The 16,858-nt window shown below is 32.5% G+C and overlaps 2 protein-coding genes across 2 annotated transcripts; both read left to right on the top strand.

Moving 5' to 3' along the window:
- The first annotated feature begins 1,516 nt into the window (after positions 1-1,516).
- LOC107487133 (uncharacterized) lies at positions 1,517-5,084 on the top strand. Its single transcript, XM_016107727.3, has 2 exons — positions 1,517-2,055; positions 3,513-5,084. Exons 1-2 carry the CDS (start codon positions 1,664-1,666, stop codon positions 4,759-4,761), a joined length of 1,641 nt encoding a protein of 546 aa, XP_015963213.1. The 5' UTR covers positions 1,517-1,663; the 3' UTR covers positions 4,762-5,084.
- Positions 5,085-14,107: 9,023 nt separating this feature from the next.
- Positions 14,108-16,795, top strand: LOC107487135 (uncharacterized). The gene is made up of 4 exons (XM_016107730.3): positions 14,108-14,437; positions 14,560-14,663; positions 14,788-14,872; positions 16,384-16,795. Exons 1-4 carry the CDS (start codon positions 14,201-14,203, stop codon positions 16,471-16,473), a joined length of 516 nt encoding a protein of 171 aa, XP_015963216.1. The 5' UTR covers positions 14,108-14,200; the 3' UTR covers positions 16,474-16,795.
- The last annotated feature ends 63 nt before the right edge of the window (positions 16,796-16,858 follow it).

The raw sequence follows: 16,858 nt of genomic DNA, 5'->3' as shown, positions 1-16,858 counted from the left end.
TTTTTTCATCAATTATTTTTAATATAAAAAATATACACAAAGATAATACATTAACAATACTTTTAATTAAGTAGCAAATTCCCAATATTTTATATGTTACCCGTACATATACTCTCCATTGTAATTAATACTAGCTAACGTCCTCTTCCCTGCCTAACTTTTTTAATTACTTTTGTTCGTATTATATCATATAAATAAGTTTTACCCCTAAGAAACTAAAAAGAAGACAAAAGCAAATGCGAAGTGAATAATGACAATGAACTATCTTTTTTCAGTCAGATAATGTTTTTCTTTTTTCATTTTTTGTATTTTCTCTTAATTATTACTTATTCACACGATTTATTATCATACTTTTTTAGAAACAATTAGTCAATAAAATAATAAATTAATTAATTAATTAAAAAAATATTTATTAATTATTTAACTTAAAAAAAGTTTGTTTTCATCACTAAATCAGTTATATATATACAATGCAATTAAAATATAAATATATATTTATATGTAAATATATAATAAATTTTGTATTAGACATTTTTGTCTTCTTCAAACCATTTTTATTATGTTTTTAACTTTTATAAAGATAAGATATATAGATTTTTTAATCATATTTTTTAAAATTTATTTACCCAAACAAAAATAATAAATCTGACTAAAGTATGGACTTATATATTTTATTTTTGTAAATTTTAAAAACCCTAACGTAATAAAATTTTCTTAAAATGAAAATGTAGGAGGTAAAATTTCTAAGGACCTATCTGGAGGTTTTTTATTCTTTGTATTGTAATACAAGTAGTATTTTTTAATAATGTAAAAATTCAGTGTATTTTTATTTTGTATAAATACTATAAATTTGAGGGTTAAATATGTGTGTTTTTTTAAATTTTACAAATTTAAAAGTCAAATTTGTATTTTAACACTGAAAATTTATTTTAAATATGCAAATCAAATCAGACCCTCTTATTTGAATTTTTGAATTATTTTTGTTTTTTATCCAAAATCGACCGTCAATTTTTTACCCCACCAAAAATCGATCCTTAATTTTTTACTTTCACCCAAAATTAGACCCTCAATTTTCTACTCTCACTCAAATTTAAGTCTCCTATTTATAGTTTTTAATTAAAAATATCTTTACATCCATAAAAACACACCAACTTTTTATAATTGTACATAATTCATTCCTCTAATCCATTACCAAAAAAATTAGCCCCTATTTGGATATATAATCTAATTTTTGTTTGTTAATTTGTTTTGAGCAATGTTAGGGGCTAGTAATTTTTGTGATTGTTAGCCATCAATAATGATTTGATGGTGTGAGATTGATATGAAATTTTATCCAATGACTCACCTTCCTCTGCTGATTATATGCTGGCCAAAATTCAATAAAACTGCTGACTCTAGACTTTTCCATTTGTTTTTGCTTAGCAAGACCCCTTTAAAAGCCTCTTATCACCCTACAAGAAGGGTTTATTATTAGTCTATAAACTATTATAGCTGTTTTCCAAACCCTTCTTTACTGTCACCTCTGTTACCACACACACACACCCCACTTCCCTCTTCTTTCTCTTCTTTCTCTTCTCTCCTAACCCCCATTATTTACTTTCTCTGACACATCCATCTTCTTCTTCAGCTACTACCATTTTCTCTTTCTCTCACACTAGTCCTCATGAAAGAAGTAACAGTGGAAGCAGAAGGTCACCATGGAGGAGCAGCACAAGGTGGAGGAGGAAGGAGTGGTAGCACTACAAGCGGGTCTTCAAGGCCAGACCTTCAGAACAGTGCAATGAAGATTCTGAGAGCAAGAGACGGTTACAACAACTCCAACAACACCAACAACAATAACGGAAGTAGTTATGAGGAAGTTGGAGAGAAGCCATCAAGATTTGAAGTGTTTGGATGGTATCTTTATGAGTTCTGTTTCTACTTTGTTCAAACCGTTGTCGTTCCAATTCTCTTCCCACTCATAATAAGCCAGCTACAACACTTGCCAACTAACTCACTCCAACAATGGAACAAGAACCACCAAGACCTACACTGCTCCCAAAAGGAACTTCACTTGTGAGTACCTATATTTTTTTTTAAAGTCAAGTTTTTGTTTTCTTTTTTAAGTTTTTCTAGAATTTTTTTATAGCTTAACATTTCACTAGCAAAAGTTAATTTCATTTTTTTTAATAATTGCTATTTTTTCTTTTTTTTTTTTTCCTAGTAGAAGTACAATATGTAGATTTTAATTTAATTTTTAGTTGGTAAAAAAAAAATGGTTGCTTTTGTGTATCATGTTATGCAGTCTTTGATCTAAACTAGGTTATGAGTCTTGGGTGTTTCAAAAAATTTCAAATGGGTTTGGTGGTTATGGATGATGGTAATGAGAGGAGGGGTTAGGTTGAAAGAAAAAAAAAAGGAATTTTTTTGTTTTTGGGGTTTTGCTTTCTCAAAAAAAAAAAAGGAAAAAAGAAAAGAAACTATTAGGAAAACAAGCTTTATAATAAACCAAGCATAGGGTTCCATTAGAGTGCTTATTTATTTTTTATTTTTTTTAATTCTTTTGGGTCCGGTTCCATTATAGTTCGCAATCATGAAAAGCCGTGTCCTTATTGTGGCTCTCTTACAATGTTACTTTACTCTCACTCAAGGGTTAAGATTCCTTTTTTTTTTCTTTCTATCAAATGGGTACCCTTCATATCCATATCCACCGGACATCAACCTTATTTATTAACTATGCTTCTATCTCCACCCTTTGATGCACAAAGAAAAACAGAACCATGCTATGTCTTACTCTTAAGTCTTATCCCTTCCCAACCCAAATTATTGGAAAAAAAATAAAAAAGAAAAATTAAGAGAGAGAAAAATAAAAGGAGTAAAAAATCTATGCTTTCCACCTAGGGAGTTTAAAAGCCTTTGTCGGACTCACCCAAAAGTCTTCGGGTACCCTTTTGAATATTTATGATGAAAAATAGTGTCCACAACGGTAAACTTATGTTCAACTTAACCTTAATTAAGATTAGTAATTTAGTATAAAATACGAGCATATAATATTAAAAAGTACTATATATATACACTATTATATGGTACTTCACTTTATTTTCTTAGGCATGGAAGGAAAAAAATTTAAAGTAGGTGCTTTAATTATGAAGTTGCAATTTGTGAATTCTTTTTGGCTTTTTGAAAGCAATGAGGAAGGCCACTTGGTTCGTTAAATAATTTGTATGGAGTGATTGTCGCCATTTATCTCTCGCTTTGTTTGTCATTTTATATTACAGCATGCAATTTAAAGTGCCGACAACATGAAACTGTTTCCATTACATATAACTTTTTAACAAACTCAAACGGCTCTTCACGCTTTTATTTTTATTTTCCCTTTATCTTCTGGTACAGTACTATCTTCTAACAACTATTTCACTTTAAGTAAAATAGTACATTACAAAAACTATGGTAAAAATTCACGCGAAGTTGATGACCGAGAATAGTTAAATGATTTGATAGATTTGACTAAATTATTATCTAACGACTTTCAGGTACATCAAGCTCACAAGTAAAACAATTGGTGGATCGAGTTACTCTGCTTTGGAATGGACATCAATTGGTTGGGCTACAGGTTTGGCATTGGCTGTTCCAATCCTAGGATTCCTGTCCTTCCACCTTGACGGACACTTCCCAAAGCTCATCACGGCGGCTGCGACCGGCCTCGGCGTCTTCTTCTGCCTGCCGGCCGGATTCTTCAAATCCACAGCCATCTTCATTCCGTACATTATTGGCATTGTTGCGGCCAGCACGGTGGCTAGTGCGGCGCACACGCAGCACCTAGGACTAATGATTCGCGCCTTCACCGGACCATCCTTGAAGAGAAGCCAATTCTCAATAAGGCAAGGTGTGTCTAGCTGGCTGAACCTATATGGCACGGCGGCCGGCTGCTTAGGCGCAGCCTTGATTTCGGCCTTCATATACCATATGATCGGCGAACTGAAGATCACGGAGCGGGATATAATGAGCCTGTGGGTTGTTTCAATCTTCAGTGGACTAATTTGGCTTGTTGGGATCTTACACATCTTCACAGCCTTAGACAGGACAAGTGATTCCATCTCATTCTCGTCGAAATTCCACCCGTTTTCGATCTTCAAATACCCTCACGCGATCGGAGGCCTAGCCGGGGTTTTCCTCTCATCATTCACCACAATGTCGATTTTCACCGGGGGAGTGCTGTTCATAGTTGGAGAGCTATGCATCAAGCCACTTCACTTGCTCTTGTTCTGGCTAACATATTTCCTTTTCCCTCTTGTGTCTCTACCACTGCTCCAACCAATGCAGCATCTAATTAAGATGAATTCGGTTAAATTGCAAATTGTGGGATTCTTGTTGTCCCTTTTCGCCTCCGGCTTCGGATTCTACTTTGGCCATAGTCACTGGAAATGGGGCCATTTGGTGGTATTCGGCGCCATCCAGAGCACGGCCGCAGGGATCTTGCATGCCTTTGGGAGGGTATTGGTTTTGGATTGTGCTCCATCAGGTAAAGAGGGTGCATTTTCAATCTGGTATGCATGGATGAGAGCTGCCGGATTATGTGTCGGATTCACAGTCGGCTCGGTCGCGCCTGGACACATTAGAACCTCCTTTGGGGCTGCATTTTGCACGGCCATTGTTGCCATTGTTGTGCTGCTTTTTGGAAACATTAGTGACATTGGTGGCGCTGCTGCGGCCGGTCATGTCAAAGACGACCTTGACAGAGGCTCCCCGGTCCCTGACACTAAAGAATCGTCGCGCGTCTGACGGAGGAGGAGGATGAGGAGGAGTTAGCATTGGACTAAATAACCTGGGACTGAATGGATGGATGGATCATGGTTTTACATCTTCAGTGTTTTAACCTTATAATATTCTTTGCAAAATATGATGATGATGATGATGTTTGGTGCATGCAAGAGTTAAAGAGATTTCATTGTATGATTATTGATTTTGGGATATGTATTTTTAGTAGTTAGTGTTTGTTTGGCATGCATCTGTTTTTGTTTTGTGTTTTGAGTTGAGGATTTCAGCTTCTGGCCTTGTGTAACTGTGTTATAGTGTTTGGTCATATTTTCTCTCTTTTCACTTCATTTTCTACCCTCTATACACCACTCATATCTTTTCTTTTATGTTCTAATTAACGGATTTAAAATTTATAAAACGATAAAAATAATGTTAACAACTTTAGTGCTATTTCATTTCAGATAAAATGAGTAACTATCTATTAATATTATGGTAAAATTCAAGTGTAGTTATAATTTCATGTAAAGTTGAGAGTCGTTATTTGATTATTGTTTCAAGACTTTAAATACAGTGGAAATAAAGGCAGAAATTTATTTAAAAAAATCGATTTATTTTATACAAATGATTTAATTAAAATACTAATTGATATAGTTATCATGTTAGATTTTTTACTGTATTTTATTTTAAAAATAAATTGATTAATTTAAATTAAAAAATTGTAGTTAATTGTTTATTATATAATTTTTCTAACCAAAATTATCATGATTAGAAAAAAAACCTTATTAACATTGAGCTGGTCTAATATATTAGATAATTTTATTTTTTTAATGATTTTTAATTATTTTTCGTTAAAAAAATTATATAATAAACAATTAACTACAATTTCTCAATTTGAATTAGTCAATTTGTTTTTAAAATAAAATACGGTAAAAAATCTAACATTATAGCTATATTAATTAATTTTTTAATTAAATTATTTGTATAAAATAAATCGATTTTTTTTAAACCAAATGATAATATGTGTCATTCATTCAAAAATAACTTCATATGAAATCGACTGCAGGTGAATTTTTACCGGAAATATAACATTTGAGACCGAAAAAAAATTATATTCTCTTGGTTTTTTTCCTTTCTAAATATGAACAACTTATACGTTAGTCCTTTCAAAATAGAAAAAAGTACATGTACATGTAAAACATTAGCATAGTTTTTAAGGCTTCATTTGACAATAATTATTTCAAGATAAAAATCACGGAAATATTTCAACTGTCTTCATCTTTTTTTACTTAAAAAAAATTATTTCTCTAAAGAATTAAAATAGTAAAATCAGATATTCATGTGTACGTCTTGAAGAATTAAACCATAAATTTTCTGATAGAATAGTTGGTATCATAATTGAGTAGCCCCACCACAACATTTAGACCAAGTCCACAAGGTTCTTAAAAACCATGTCCACACGTACCAAAAATATCACATGAAATAAAACTAAGACGAAATAACAGTGCCATTGAGGCATTGATGAACTGCACAGTGAGCAGTGTAAACACAAGTTTATTTTATTACTATCTTTATCTATTTTTTTTCTTTTATTATCTTTATCTTTATTAGAACACTTGTATTTTGTTTGTACAAAAGGAAAAAATGAGAAAAGGTAAAGTAACACGAAACTGACGTCTTAGTTAGGTACGCGGTTTACGAATATGAAAAATCCGAATAGAAATTGATGAATATAATGCATTCACATTAAATTCGTTTTACTTTTGTACGCCATGTTCCCGTACTTGAAAAAAAAAATATATCACTTTATTATTTTACCTTATCCGAATTACTTTTAGAACATATCAGTGTATTTGTGTAGGAGTATTATTAACTATAGTTAAAATATTTTTGTGTGGGAGTATTATTAACTATAGTCAAAATATTTATAAATAAAATTTTATTTTTTTATTTTTAAAAGAACTAAAAATAAGATATTTACTCCTTTGTATTTTTAGTTTTTCAAAATTCTTCCTTCTTTTTTAATTATTCTTTCGAAGAAGAAAGTTTTTGTTAGGATTCTCTCCTACACTCAATATTATCACAATTAGTTCTGCAACAAATCTTTCCTTTGATGTTCTCATGTCAGCTACTACCCTCGCGCCGCACTACATTTTCAGTTTGGTCTGTGTTCTTATTTTTCACTATTGCGTTAATCTGCTAGGTTTCTCGAGTATCGTCGCTGATATTGTAGTGAAAATATTGTAGGGATAGAGTTCCTCCCCGCCGTTGAATCTAACGCGCCGCAGTTTCGCATTGTCTTTTGACACCCGTAAACTCGAAAAAAGATTGAGAATTTATGTGATTTTTGGTGTTAGAGGTTCTGCTTCAAACGAAATCTAGCTCCTTTCGATGTTGAATTTCAGTATTTCTAATTGTTGCTCGAATGAACTATATACTTTACATTATTTACTATCACTCTGTAGATTTTGATTTTGAGACAATTTTTGACTTTGTACAATATATCTTAGATTCTTAGTTGATTTGGGCGTGCTATCTGTTAATCTTTTCCTAATTAATATGCAATGCAATGGTTATGTGGTGTGGTTGTGTACAAAGAACAAATGATGGTGCTTTTCTAAATGAGGAATACAATTTATGTGAATCTTTATGTCAATAATTAGAATTGTTCATCTATTTAGAGGCTCTAATCCGTGGTGGTTTGAGTTGTGGAGGTCCTACTTTTTTCATGTTGCATTTTTTGAATGCTACTTGAAATATTTTGTAGAATGCAGAATAGAAAAGAAAGTGAGAAAAGAGCCCTATAAGATTAAGCATATGTTCTGAAAATTCTGTTTTGTTAGCGATTTTCTAAGTCTAGAGACTTAAGAAAGATTTGCTGCCATGGACAAATGAATTTCTTGATTGTACTAACATTCGTATGATCGGTCCTCTTGAATTTTTTGGTGGCTATTAGAAATGCTGTTTAGTTTTAGAATTTGCATTTAATTAGAGTGGGTGTGAAAACTTTAATGAGATGGAATTGAATTGAATTGAATTCTAGAAAGAATTGATTTGCAATTTAATTCTCACTCCACTTCTTAAATTTGGAATAAAAAGAATTAAATAAAAAAAATGGTTAAAATATATATCATATTATTATGTTACCCTCATATTGAGGGAAGGGAGAAAAGAAAAGAGAAATGGGAATATTTGAAAAATTAAATTATGTTAGGGCTAGTTTAGATATTTTAATTTTAAATTCAAATTTCATTAGGTTGGATTTGTGATTTATTTTGGGCTTGAAAATGAGAATTAAAATTTTTGAGTTTAAATTCATGTAACTTTTATGTTTTAAAGCAAGAAAAAGAATTTAAGAGCTAAAAGTGTAGTGTGACGTGAGGGAACTGACATGAGGACATCAAAGAAAAGATTTTTCACAGAGCCAATTGTAATGATGATAAATATAGAAGGAAATCTTAGCAAAGATTCTCTTCTTCGAAAAAATAGTTAAAAAAAAGAAGAATTTTAAAAAACTAAAAATATAAAGGAGTAAATATCTTATTTTTAATTCTTTTAAAAATAAAAAAATGAAATTCTATTTATAAATATTTTTACTATAGTTAATGATACTTCCACATAAAAATAAAAGTAAATAATCCGTTGACAAAAATTAAAAATAGTATTAAGTTTTTATAATAGATTTTTTGATATATTATTGATATTACAAATTTGTGTTACACAATACACAGTCTTATAGAGAGTGGCTGGAAATACAACCGATGAATGCTATTGAGATTATATATGAGTGGTCCTACCAAACGAGATGAAGAAATAAAATGCGTAGAGAGGCTTGAACTCTTGATAATGAAATTTAGTTTTGATTCCAATTTTAATTTTTATTTTAATTGTAATAAAATAAATCAGAAGTATTTAAACTATACACTACAGTAATTTGGATGTTCGGTTTAACATAGATTATAATTTTAGTTATAAATTAAAATTTATGTTATAACCTAGGTGGACCTTAATTAGTGTATGTTAGAACTATTTTAATGTTCAGGCCATTAGAATATTTAAATATAGTTAGTATTTTAATAGTGCACAAAAATTTAGTAATTAAATCAATTATCTGTATATAATATATATTAAAATATAAAATATTTATTTAAAATAAATGTAATAAACATAGTAATATTTTAGTATGTATGTAATAAATTTAAACATAGTTTAAATTTTTAGTATGTATGTAATATTTTATTATTATTTTAAATTATAAACATAGTAATTTGGTTAGAGAGCTAACTTTAGCAATAATATCTGAGTTGTTGTTAGCGATAAATTGATTTAGTATTATGTATGTAGTATGTTTGTATTAATTACATTAAATATATATTAAAATTGATCTTTAGTATAAATACATATTAAAATATAATATATTAAAATTAAATAAATTATATATATTTAAATATAAATATATTGTGACTGATTTAAAACTTAAAAAGAAATTAGAGTTTAGTGGGAGTACGTATTCTCTATTCTGTACAATTTTAAAAAATCAAAGATAAACGATGAAGTGAATATAGAAGCTTAAAACTTAAAAGTGAAATACCGCCAGGCAGCCGATAATATCGGCAAAAAGAAATTGCTTGCATTACAAGCAGTTCTTGGTCTCCTTCACATTTAATCCCTCTCTTACGACCTCCTTTAGTCGATCTTCTTTCTTACACTTAGTTCCCCTCACACTCACACGCGTGGTTCACATCCCTTTATCCTAAACCCACCCCTCTTTCTCATTCACTATCACTCAGTAAAAAAATCCTTTTCTTTCGCTCTCTCGAACGGTGGATTTACTTAATCCTAATCCAACTGAAAATTTTTTAAAAGTTAATTTATTATTTTCTATTCTCCTTGTTTATAACTTATTTGATAAATTGTTATTGAAGTGTTGTTCCTTCACCTTCAAGATATATAAGTTTTTAATTTAATTAGATTCGTTATTTTCACTTACATAAATAGATTTTTAAAAGATTTTGTATTTTAGTATTCTTGAAAAAAAAAGATGGGAGTACGTACTTTTCAAAGTCTTTTTTATCTCTTTCTACTTTTTTTTTAATTTATTTTCTGTTTCTAATTCACTAGCACTTACTTCCCTTATTTTCGTTTCTTCTCCCAATTTATTTCTATACTAAGATTTCTCTCTTAATTCACTCAATTTTCTAATTCACTCATTTCATATATCTTTTTTTTCGAAAGCATCAAGTACCAATTCTGATTTTCTCTATACTCTGTGAAACTAATTATATAATTGACGGTGATCAGAGGATGATTTGATCGAATTGAGAGTTTTTGTTCACGTTCGCAGATGGAAACAGTCAATAAACAAGAAGGATAATCACATCTCTTCTTTTTATGTATGGCCACAATTTTGGGATTTGCTGAACAATACAAAATGCTTGAGGTTGGCCGAAAATTGGGTGGGAGACTTGATCAAATTGAGGATGTTGCTCCATTTGAAGTTTGAGACAAAGATACACGCATAGTGAAGACTAAAGTGGAACTGAACACTGATAAAAGAGTGAGGGATACACTGAAATTACTTGATCCTAATAAAAAAATGCAAAAAATTAGAGTATGTTATGAACGTATAGGTGTATTCTATATTTATTGTGCAAAATTGGGGCATGAATCTAAGAACTGCCAATTTTTTATTGATGATTCTGCCCAAAACAATATCAAGAAGGATAGAGTTAGTGAATGGCTTAAGGCAGATCAAGTTGGCAGACGTTTAACTGAAAAGAGCTTCCTTATCCTAATCAACCTCGAGATGATTCTATTCCAACTCAATCGAAGAAAAAATCTTCACTTGCTTGGCTTTTTGATAGTTTCTCAAAATTGAGTGGACAAGATGATCAGAAAAAATAGAATATCGAAAAAAATGCTGCCAATTCGAGTTCTAGAGCAGAAAATAAGGGTGGTACGACTACTGGTACTAATCCTTCTTCTAATGCTTTATTGGAGATATCCTATCCCATGAATAATGTCCAACATAATAACTACGTCATGTCCAAGCTTAGAAAGGAGAACAAAAAACCAAACCTGAAACAACTTGCTAGAAAGTTTGTGATAGGTTTCAAACGAAGGAGTGGAGGTAACGTTACTGAAGATATTTCAAATATTTTGTCTAAATGATATTGTCTTTGATGCTATAACGATGGAGGGTGTCAGCCTTCAAGTGGTACCCAAAAAAATATGAAACTACTCTTGTGAAATTGTCAGAGTTTGAAAAGACCCTGACAATCCACAATATTAAAGGGATTTGCAAATCCTACTCCACCAAGGTTGATTTTATTTGTGAAACAAAAAATAAATCTCGACAAGTTGAAGAAAAACTAAGATCTTATGGTTTCAAGAAATGGTTTATTGTGGATCCTAATGGATTATCTGGGGGTTTGGCAATGGCATGGAGGGATGGTTGTACTATTCAGATTTTAAAGTATGGTAGATTCTTCATTGCGGCATCAGTTCTGACAGCTGGTTCTAATGATCCCTATGGTGTTCTAGGTGTTTATCTGAGTTCAAATGATCAGTATAGAATGGCTCAGTTTGCTGAATTAACTTCAGTCACCCAACAGTTCGATGGTAAGGTTGTGTTAATGGGTAATTTTATTGTCATTTTTAATGAATTAGAGAAAGCAGGTGGGGGTGTTAAATCTCCTTCTATTGAAATTTTTAACAGTTTTATTGATGATAATTCCCTGATTGATATTGGTATAGTCGGAAGACCATTCACTTGATCGAATAGGCGGAGTAGTGATGAGTTGATACAGGAAAGACTAGACCGATTTCTGGTAGGAGTTGATTGGTAGCAACTCTATCCCAATGTATCGGTTCTTAGACTGTCAGAATCAGGGTCGGATTACTCCCCTCTTCTCTTAGACTCCAATACGAGAACTGAGAGATCTAAACGGCAATTCAAATTCCAAAAAAGACAGTGTTCCAATGATGAAATAAGGATGATTGTTAGAAAGGTTTGGCATGAACAGATGGATGGTTCAGACATATATATCCTAGCTCAAAAAATGAAACGTTGTCGGCATAAAATTGTCAGAAGGCAGTAAGAACACATATTTAATTCGAAGGTGGAGATTGATTTACTACAATCTGAATTAGAGAAACTTCGTTTAGCAGGAATTCATGGAAGCGACATCATTTCTGAAATAGAAGACAGTCTTGAGAAAGCATTGCAAAATGAGGAATCTTATTGGAAAGATAAGTCTAGAGTCAAATTGCTCAAATCCGGTAATCAGAATACAACACTCCCTCCACTACTCGTACACTACTGGCTAACTCTATGAATATTAATCAAATTGGGGTTCAGGATACATACCTTGGTTTGCCTTCTACAGTCTCTAAATCAAAAAAAGATTCTTTTAGTATGATCAAATAAAAGGTTCGGAAAAGAATCCAATGGTGGAAGCGCAATCTTCTATCGTCAGGTGGTAGACAAGTATTGCTTAAGGCAGTGGGAGAAGCTATTCCTATTTATACATTGTCTTGTTTCAAGTTGCCTGATGGTTTAATTTCGGAAATTCACTACCTACTTTCTCAGTTCTGGTGGGGACAAAAGTTTATGAAAGGCGGATCGCTTGAATTAGCTAGGACACTATGACTCGCCCACGAAGTGAAGGAGGCCTTGGATTTAAATATCTCAGAATCCAAAATCTGGCGCTTTTAGGCAAACAGTTTTGACGACTAGTAACACAGCCTACTTTCCTTATCCAAAATCATAAGAGGTAAATACTTTAGAGATGGTAATGCTATAACGGCAGAAATTGGAGTCTTACCTTCTTGGGGATGGAGGAGCATACTGGAAGGCCGAAAGATTGTTAAAAAGGGTCTTAACTGCGCTATAGGTATTGGAGAGAATATTCGAACCTTTGAGGATCCTTAACTGCCTCCTCCGTATCCTTTATTGATTTCTGACATACCAAACAGACATGCTACTTCTGAGTTGTTTCCAAGAGTTAAAGATCTAATTACTGAAGACAGGAATTGAAATTAGAATCTCATTCAAGAATTATTTTTCCAAGACGTTGCAGACATGATTTTGTCAGTTAAAATTCAGTAGAGTAGGGACAAATTGCAATGGAATTTGGACAAATCTAAGCAATATGATACAGTTTCAGGTTACAGAATTGGCTATTTATTTTACCATCCGTCTCTGGAGCTTTGCCCTAATAATATGCAGTAGAAAAAGCCATGGATTGATCTATGAAAGTTGAACTTGCCTCACAAAATTAAGCTATTTATCTGAAAAGCTCTCTATGGCCGGCTTTCGGTGCTTACTCAGATTCATCACCGCATTCCATCTGTATCACCAATATGCCCTTGTTAAAGTTCGTGAGCCAATAAGTGAGCTTTTTCAATCCTCTCGAATCATAGACATGAGTGTCATGAAACAACAGAAACAATCACTCATTATTTGATCGATTGCTCTAGAATTAAAGAAGTATGGTCTCAGAGTTATCTTTGTGACTGTCTTCCCCCTCAAAGCCCTAACGACTTTTGGACATGGTGGAATGCATTAACAGAGATGCTTAACCCATTGAAAAATGTTGACCGTAATCCTCAATTGCTGGAATTGCTGGAAAGCTCGCAACCAGTTAATTTTTGAAGGTTCTACTTCAATGTCATTTGCCATTCTAGCAAGCTCTGTCAAGTTGTTCCGTGAAATATAAAGAATTTCCAATTTAGATTGTCATTTCTATGAGGCAAACTCTTAGTTTCTTTCAATTTGACTTATCATTCTTTCTTCTTTAAGATTTTTCTTCGTTTTTCGAGTATCATTGGATGAATACTCAGTGTATTGTTTGAAAAATCCCCACCTTTTATTATGCTGTCCTGCTTTTGGATATTTTTATATTTTATTTTTCAATAATTAATGAAATATAATCTACTGTCTTTGAAAAAAAAAATAAATCTTTAAAAGTGTGATAGAAAGACTTATATATCTTTTATAAAGTTCAAAAACTTTAACCTAATATTTTTTTTTTTTTAAATGTTCGATGCAAAATTTTTTAGGGCTTATTTAAATATATATTATTCTACAAATTGAGTCTCAATATTTGACTTATATATTGCAGGCAATTTAGACTACAAGATTTTTTATATATTTTTTTTATCTTTTACCATACAACACACTCACACATATTACACTACACTACATGGGTTCTTTTTTTTCCACCAATGAGATTTGAACCTCGATGTGGTTATTTGGGAGGCACATGAGATGTCACTTAAACCAAGCCTCCAAGGCCCATAAGGCCCACAAGGCCCATTCTTTCATCAGCTGGAAAAAAAAATTTCCCCAAAATGAAAGGCACAAACAAAAGCGTTTCGCCATTGCAGGTTTTGGTTTCAGCTCAGAGAAGAAGTAGAAGTCGCCATAGCCAGAATCACGTTTCTCTGACACCACCAACAAACAATGATGCAGCGATGGTTGACCAAGCTACGCACTTTCGCCGTTAATTCGCCCCAGTCTTCTCCGCCACTTACACCAATTTTCCGGTGTCTCATCCACCACGCGCCGCCGTTGCAATCCCTCCACCACCCTGCTTCCAGCAATCTCACTTTCACTTCTCGTTCTCTCTTCAATTTCTCGTCTTCACCTCATTTCTCATTTTCTCGTCTCCCATCTCGTCTTTCTCCACTTTCTCCCTCCGTAAGTTCTTCATTTCCACAAAACAGCAAAAAATGTTTTTTTTTTCTTTCTTGTTTTAAATGATCAACAGTGAAATTAGCTTCTTTTTATTTTACACATAATTAATAATATTATTATTGTAGTTGGTTCAAGTGCGGCATGTATCATCAAGGGAAAGGAAGCTGAAGAGAAAGCCAATGACCCCAGTCACTTCTAAGATTAAGAAAACTAAGATGAAGTCATATTCGTGCGTGCTTTTTTTATTTTAAATGTTTTATGTCATATTCTTTAGAATTTAGAATTTCAAAGTTTGGATTTTTCGTTTGTGGGGTGTTTGGAGTGAGTGAGTCATTTTTGGCAATGCTGTGCAGGTCTTACAAGTTGAGGTTTCGAACATTGAAAGATGGAACCATCAGACGCTGGCATGAGGGGAAACGCCACAATGCTCATTTGAAGGTTGGCATATTTTATTTTATTTTATTTTTTAACATTTAGTTGGGTAGCTAGAATAATGCCTTAATTATTGATCCTTATGTGGACTGTGGTTGTTTTGTTAGGGTCTTCAATAGTTCTATTGTTCTGTTAGTGAAAAATAAATAACAATATAAAACTCGTTCCCAAAATTGACATGTAACATTTCATTAGGTGTTAATTAGATGACCAAAAATAATTCACATGTTTCAAACACTATATTTGGACAAAATAGTAGAGCCTGTAAATTGAATTTTGTCATTAGATTTTAGGACAAAATAGAAAAGCTTGTGTTTCCTTAGGAATCAGAGTTATGAAATTTGATTGAGCAATGAGACTAACTGTAGTTTGATAATGTCAATGTATCATAAAAGTTTGGGGGGATGAAGTTTTCAAAATATAAAAATAGTGAATATTGACATCAGTGGTGTTTGTCCCACGTATGATGTATTGGATAAAGGTCATTGTGATATTGTTGCATTTATCCATGGCTAAACTTGTGATTTTATCAAAGCATTCAGAGCCCTGGATGTGGGCATGTACTTGTGGTGGATGATGGTAAGCAATGTATACAATATTCCCTAATATCTCATGGGAGCTGTAATCTCCCCGATTGAGACTCGCCGATTGAGTGCTAGAAGCAAGTGCGTGTGCAGTCTTTTCCCCATCATATACAAGGGAATGACTTGCAATTAAATGGTATGAGGAGGCAAGGAATTAAGTAGAACAAAACATGATAACCCAGTATTTTGTTTGTAGGATTCATGTCACTCTTTGATTACCAAACTGGGACACAGATTTGATGCTTTGAGTGGATTCCAATGTTCCACTCCCTCTTCTTAAATAACTCCAAAATGCCAAACTCTCATTTACATCCTTATAAAAATAACCTGAGCTTCTAAACCTCATAGCTGCATTTTGGTCTGGCTCCACACAAATGAATTGGCCCATGCTTCAATAACAATTAAGAATCCTAAGTTCTGATCTTAGTTTCCCTACGGTGCACTTAAGCAGTCTGGTTTGGCTCTGGAGTTATACTCTCATATTCTCAGGGAGAGTGAGATATGATCAGAATCTGTACTTTTTATGAACCTGATTTTCAAGAATTTGTTTCTCTTCAATTCTTCCATTGCAATGTTTCTCAATTCTTCTTCATTTTGATTAGGTGATGTAAACGCATAGACACTCCACTTTGGGGCCATTGCATGTATATATACGTATATGATCTAAGTTATTTTTGGTGACTTTGATACGTTGAAATAGGTATACATAAGGCCTTTGAAAAATTTCTCTTTTGTTCTCTTTTATTTATCACCCTCATCTTTTGGTATATGTACATAATTGGACATCTAGATACAATTTGACTGATTATCTGGTATAATTGATGTGTGAGTGGCCATATACTATATTATGCATATCAAGTGCATTATTGCATCTCAGGAAATCAGGATAGTACATTTTCCTTGAAATTGATGAATTTGTTATATTCAATGCAGTCAAAGAAATCAAAACGCAGATTGAGAAAACCAGCCACTGTACCTGTAGCTTATGCCAAAGTTATGAAGAAACTGAGTTTTTGTGGTTAGAAAGCATAGTAAGTTGCTGCCAGTTACTGCAGAAAGTGGAATTTGTGGTCACATTCACATGTTGCTTTTTTAACTCTGATCATTTGTCCACTTTCACATGTTAAGAATCTTTGTAGAATGAGCAATATTACGAAGCAATTTCTTTCTCATCTTGTTTTGCTGGAACTGTTAAGAGTTGAATGTGCCTGTTCAAAGCGGCATTTTTTTGGTAGACACAATGTTGTGCAATATTATTAACATGCTGTGGCTGATTGATTCTTTGTTGGAGTACATCCTATTTTATTTTAAGCATAATAAAGTACCACAGAGTTGGATTCTTTAACTTATTGACGGTTTAGTAGTGTATACATGAATTTATAACGTGAACATTAGTTGATTTATATTC

This window comes from Arachis duranensis, chromosome 5, assembly GCF_000817695.3.
Source record: "Arachis duranensis cultivar V14167 chromosome 5, aradu.V14167.gnm2.J7QH, whole genome shotgun sequence".
NCBI lineage: Eukaryota > Viridiplantae > Streptophyta > Magnoliopsida > Fabales > Fabaceae > Arachis > Arachis duranensis.
The sequence above is the reverse complement of the archived record's forward strand: the minus strand, read 5'-3'. Positions and strand labels throughout refer to the sequence as shown.

Excerpts from the sequence above, each read along its gene's own strand:
- LOC107487135 (XM_016107730.3), top strand. The coding sequence starts at position 14,201 with ATGATGCAGCGATGGTTGACCAAGCTACGCACTTTCGCCGTTAATTCG. Across the intron at positions 14,438-14,559 it reads TTTCTCCACTTTCTCCCTCC|TTGGTTCAAGTGCGGCATGT; the intron begins GTAAGTTCTTCA and ends TTATTATTGTAG. Across the intron at positions 14,873-16,383 it reads GCCACAATGCTCATTTGAAG|TCAAAGAAATCAAAACGCAG; the intron begins GTTGGCATATTT and ends TATTCAATGCAG.
- LOC107487133 (XM_016107727.3), top strand. The coding sequence starts at position 1,664 with ATGAAAGAAGTAACAGTGGAAGCAGAAGGTCACCATGGAGGAGCAGCA. Across the intron at positions 2,056-3,512 it reads TCCCAAAAGGAACTTCACTT|GTACATCAAGCTCACAAGTA; the intron begins GTGAGTACCTAT and ends AACGACTTTCAG.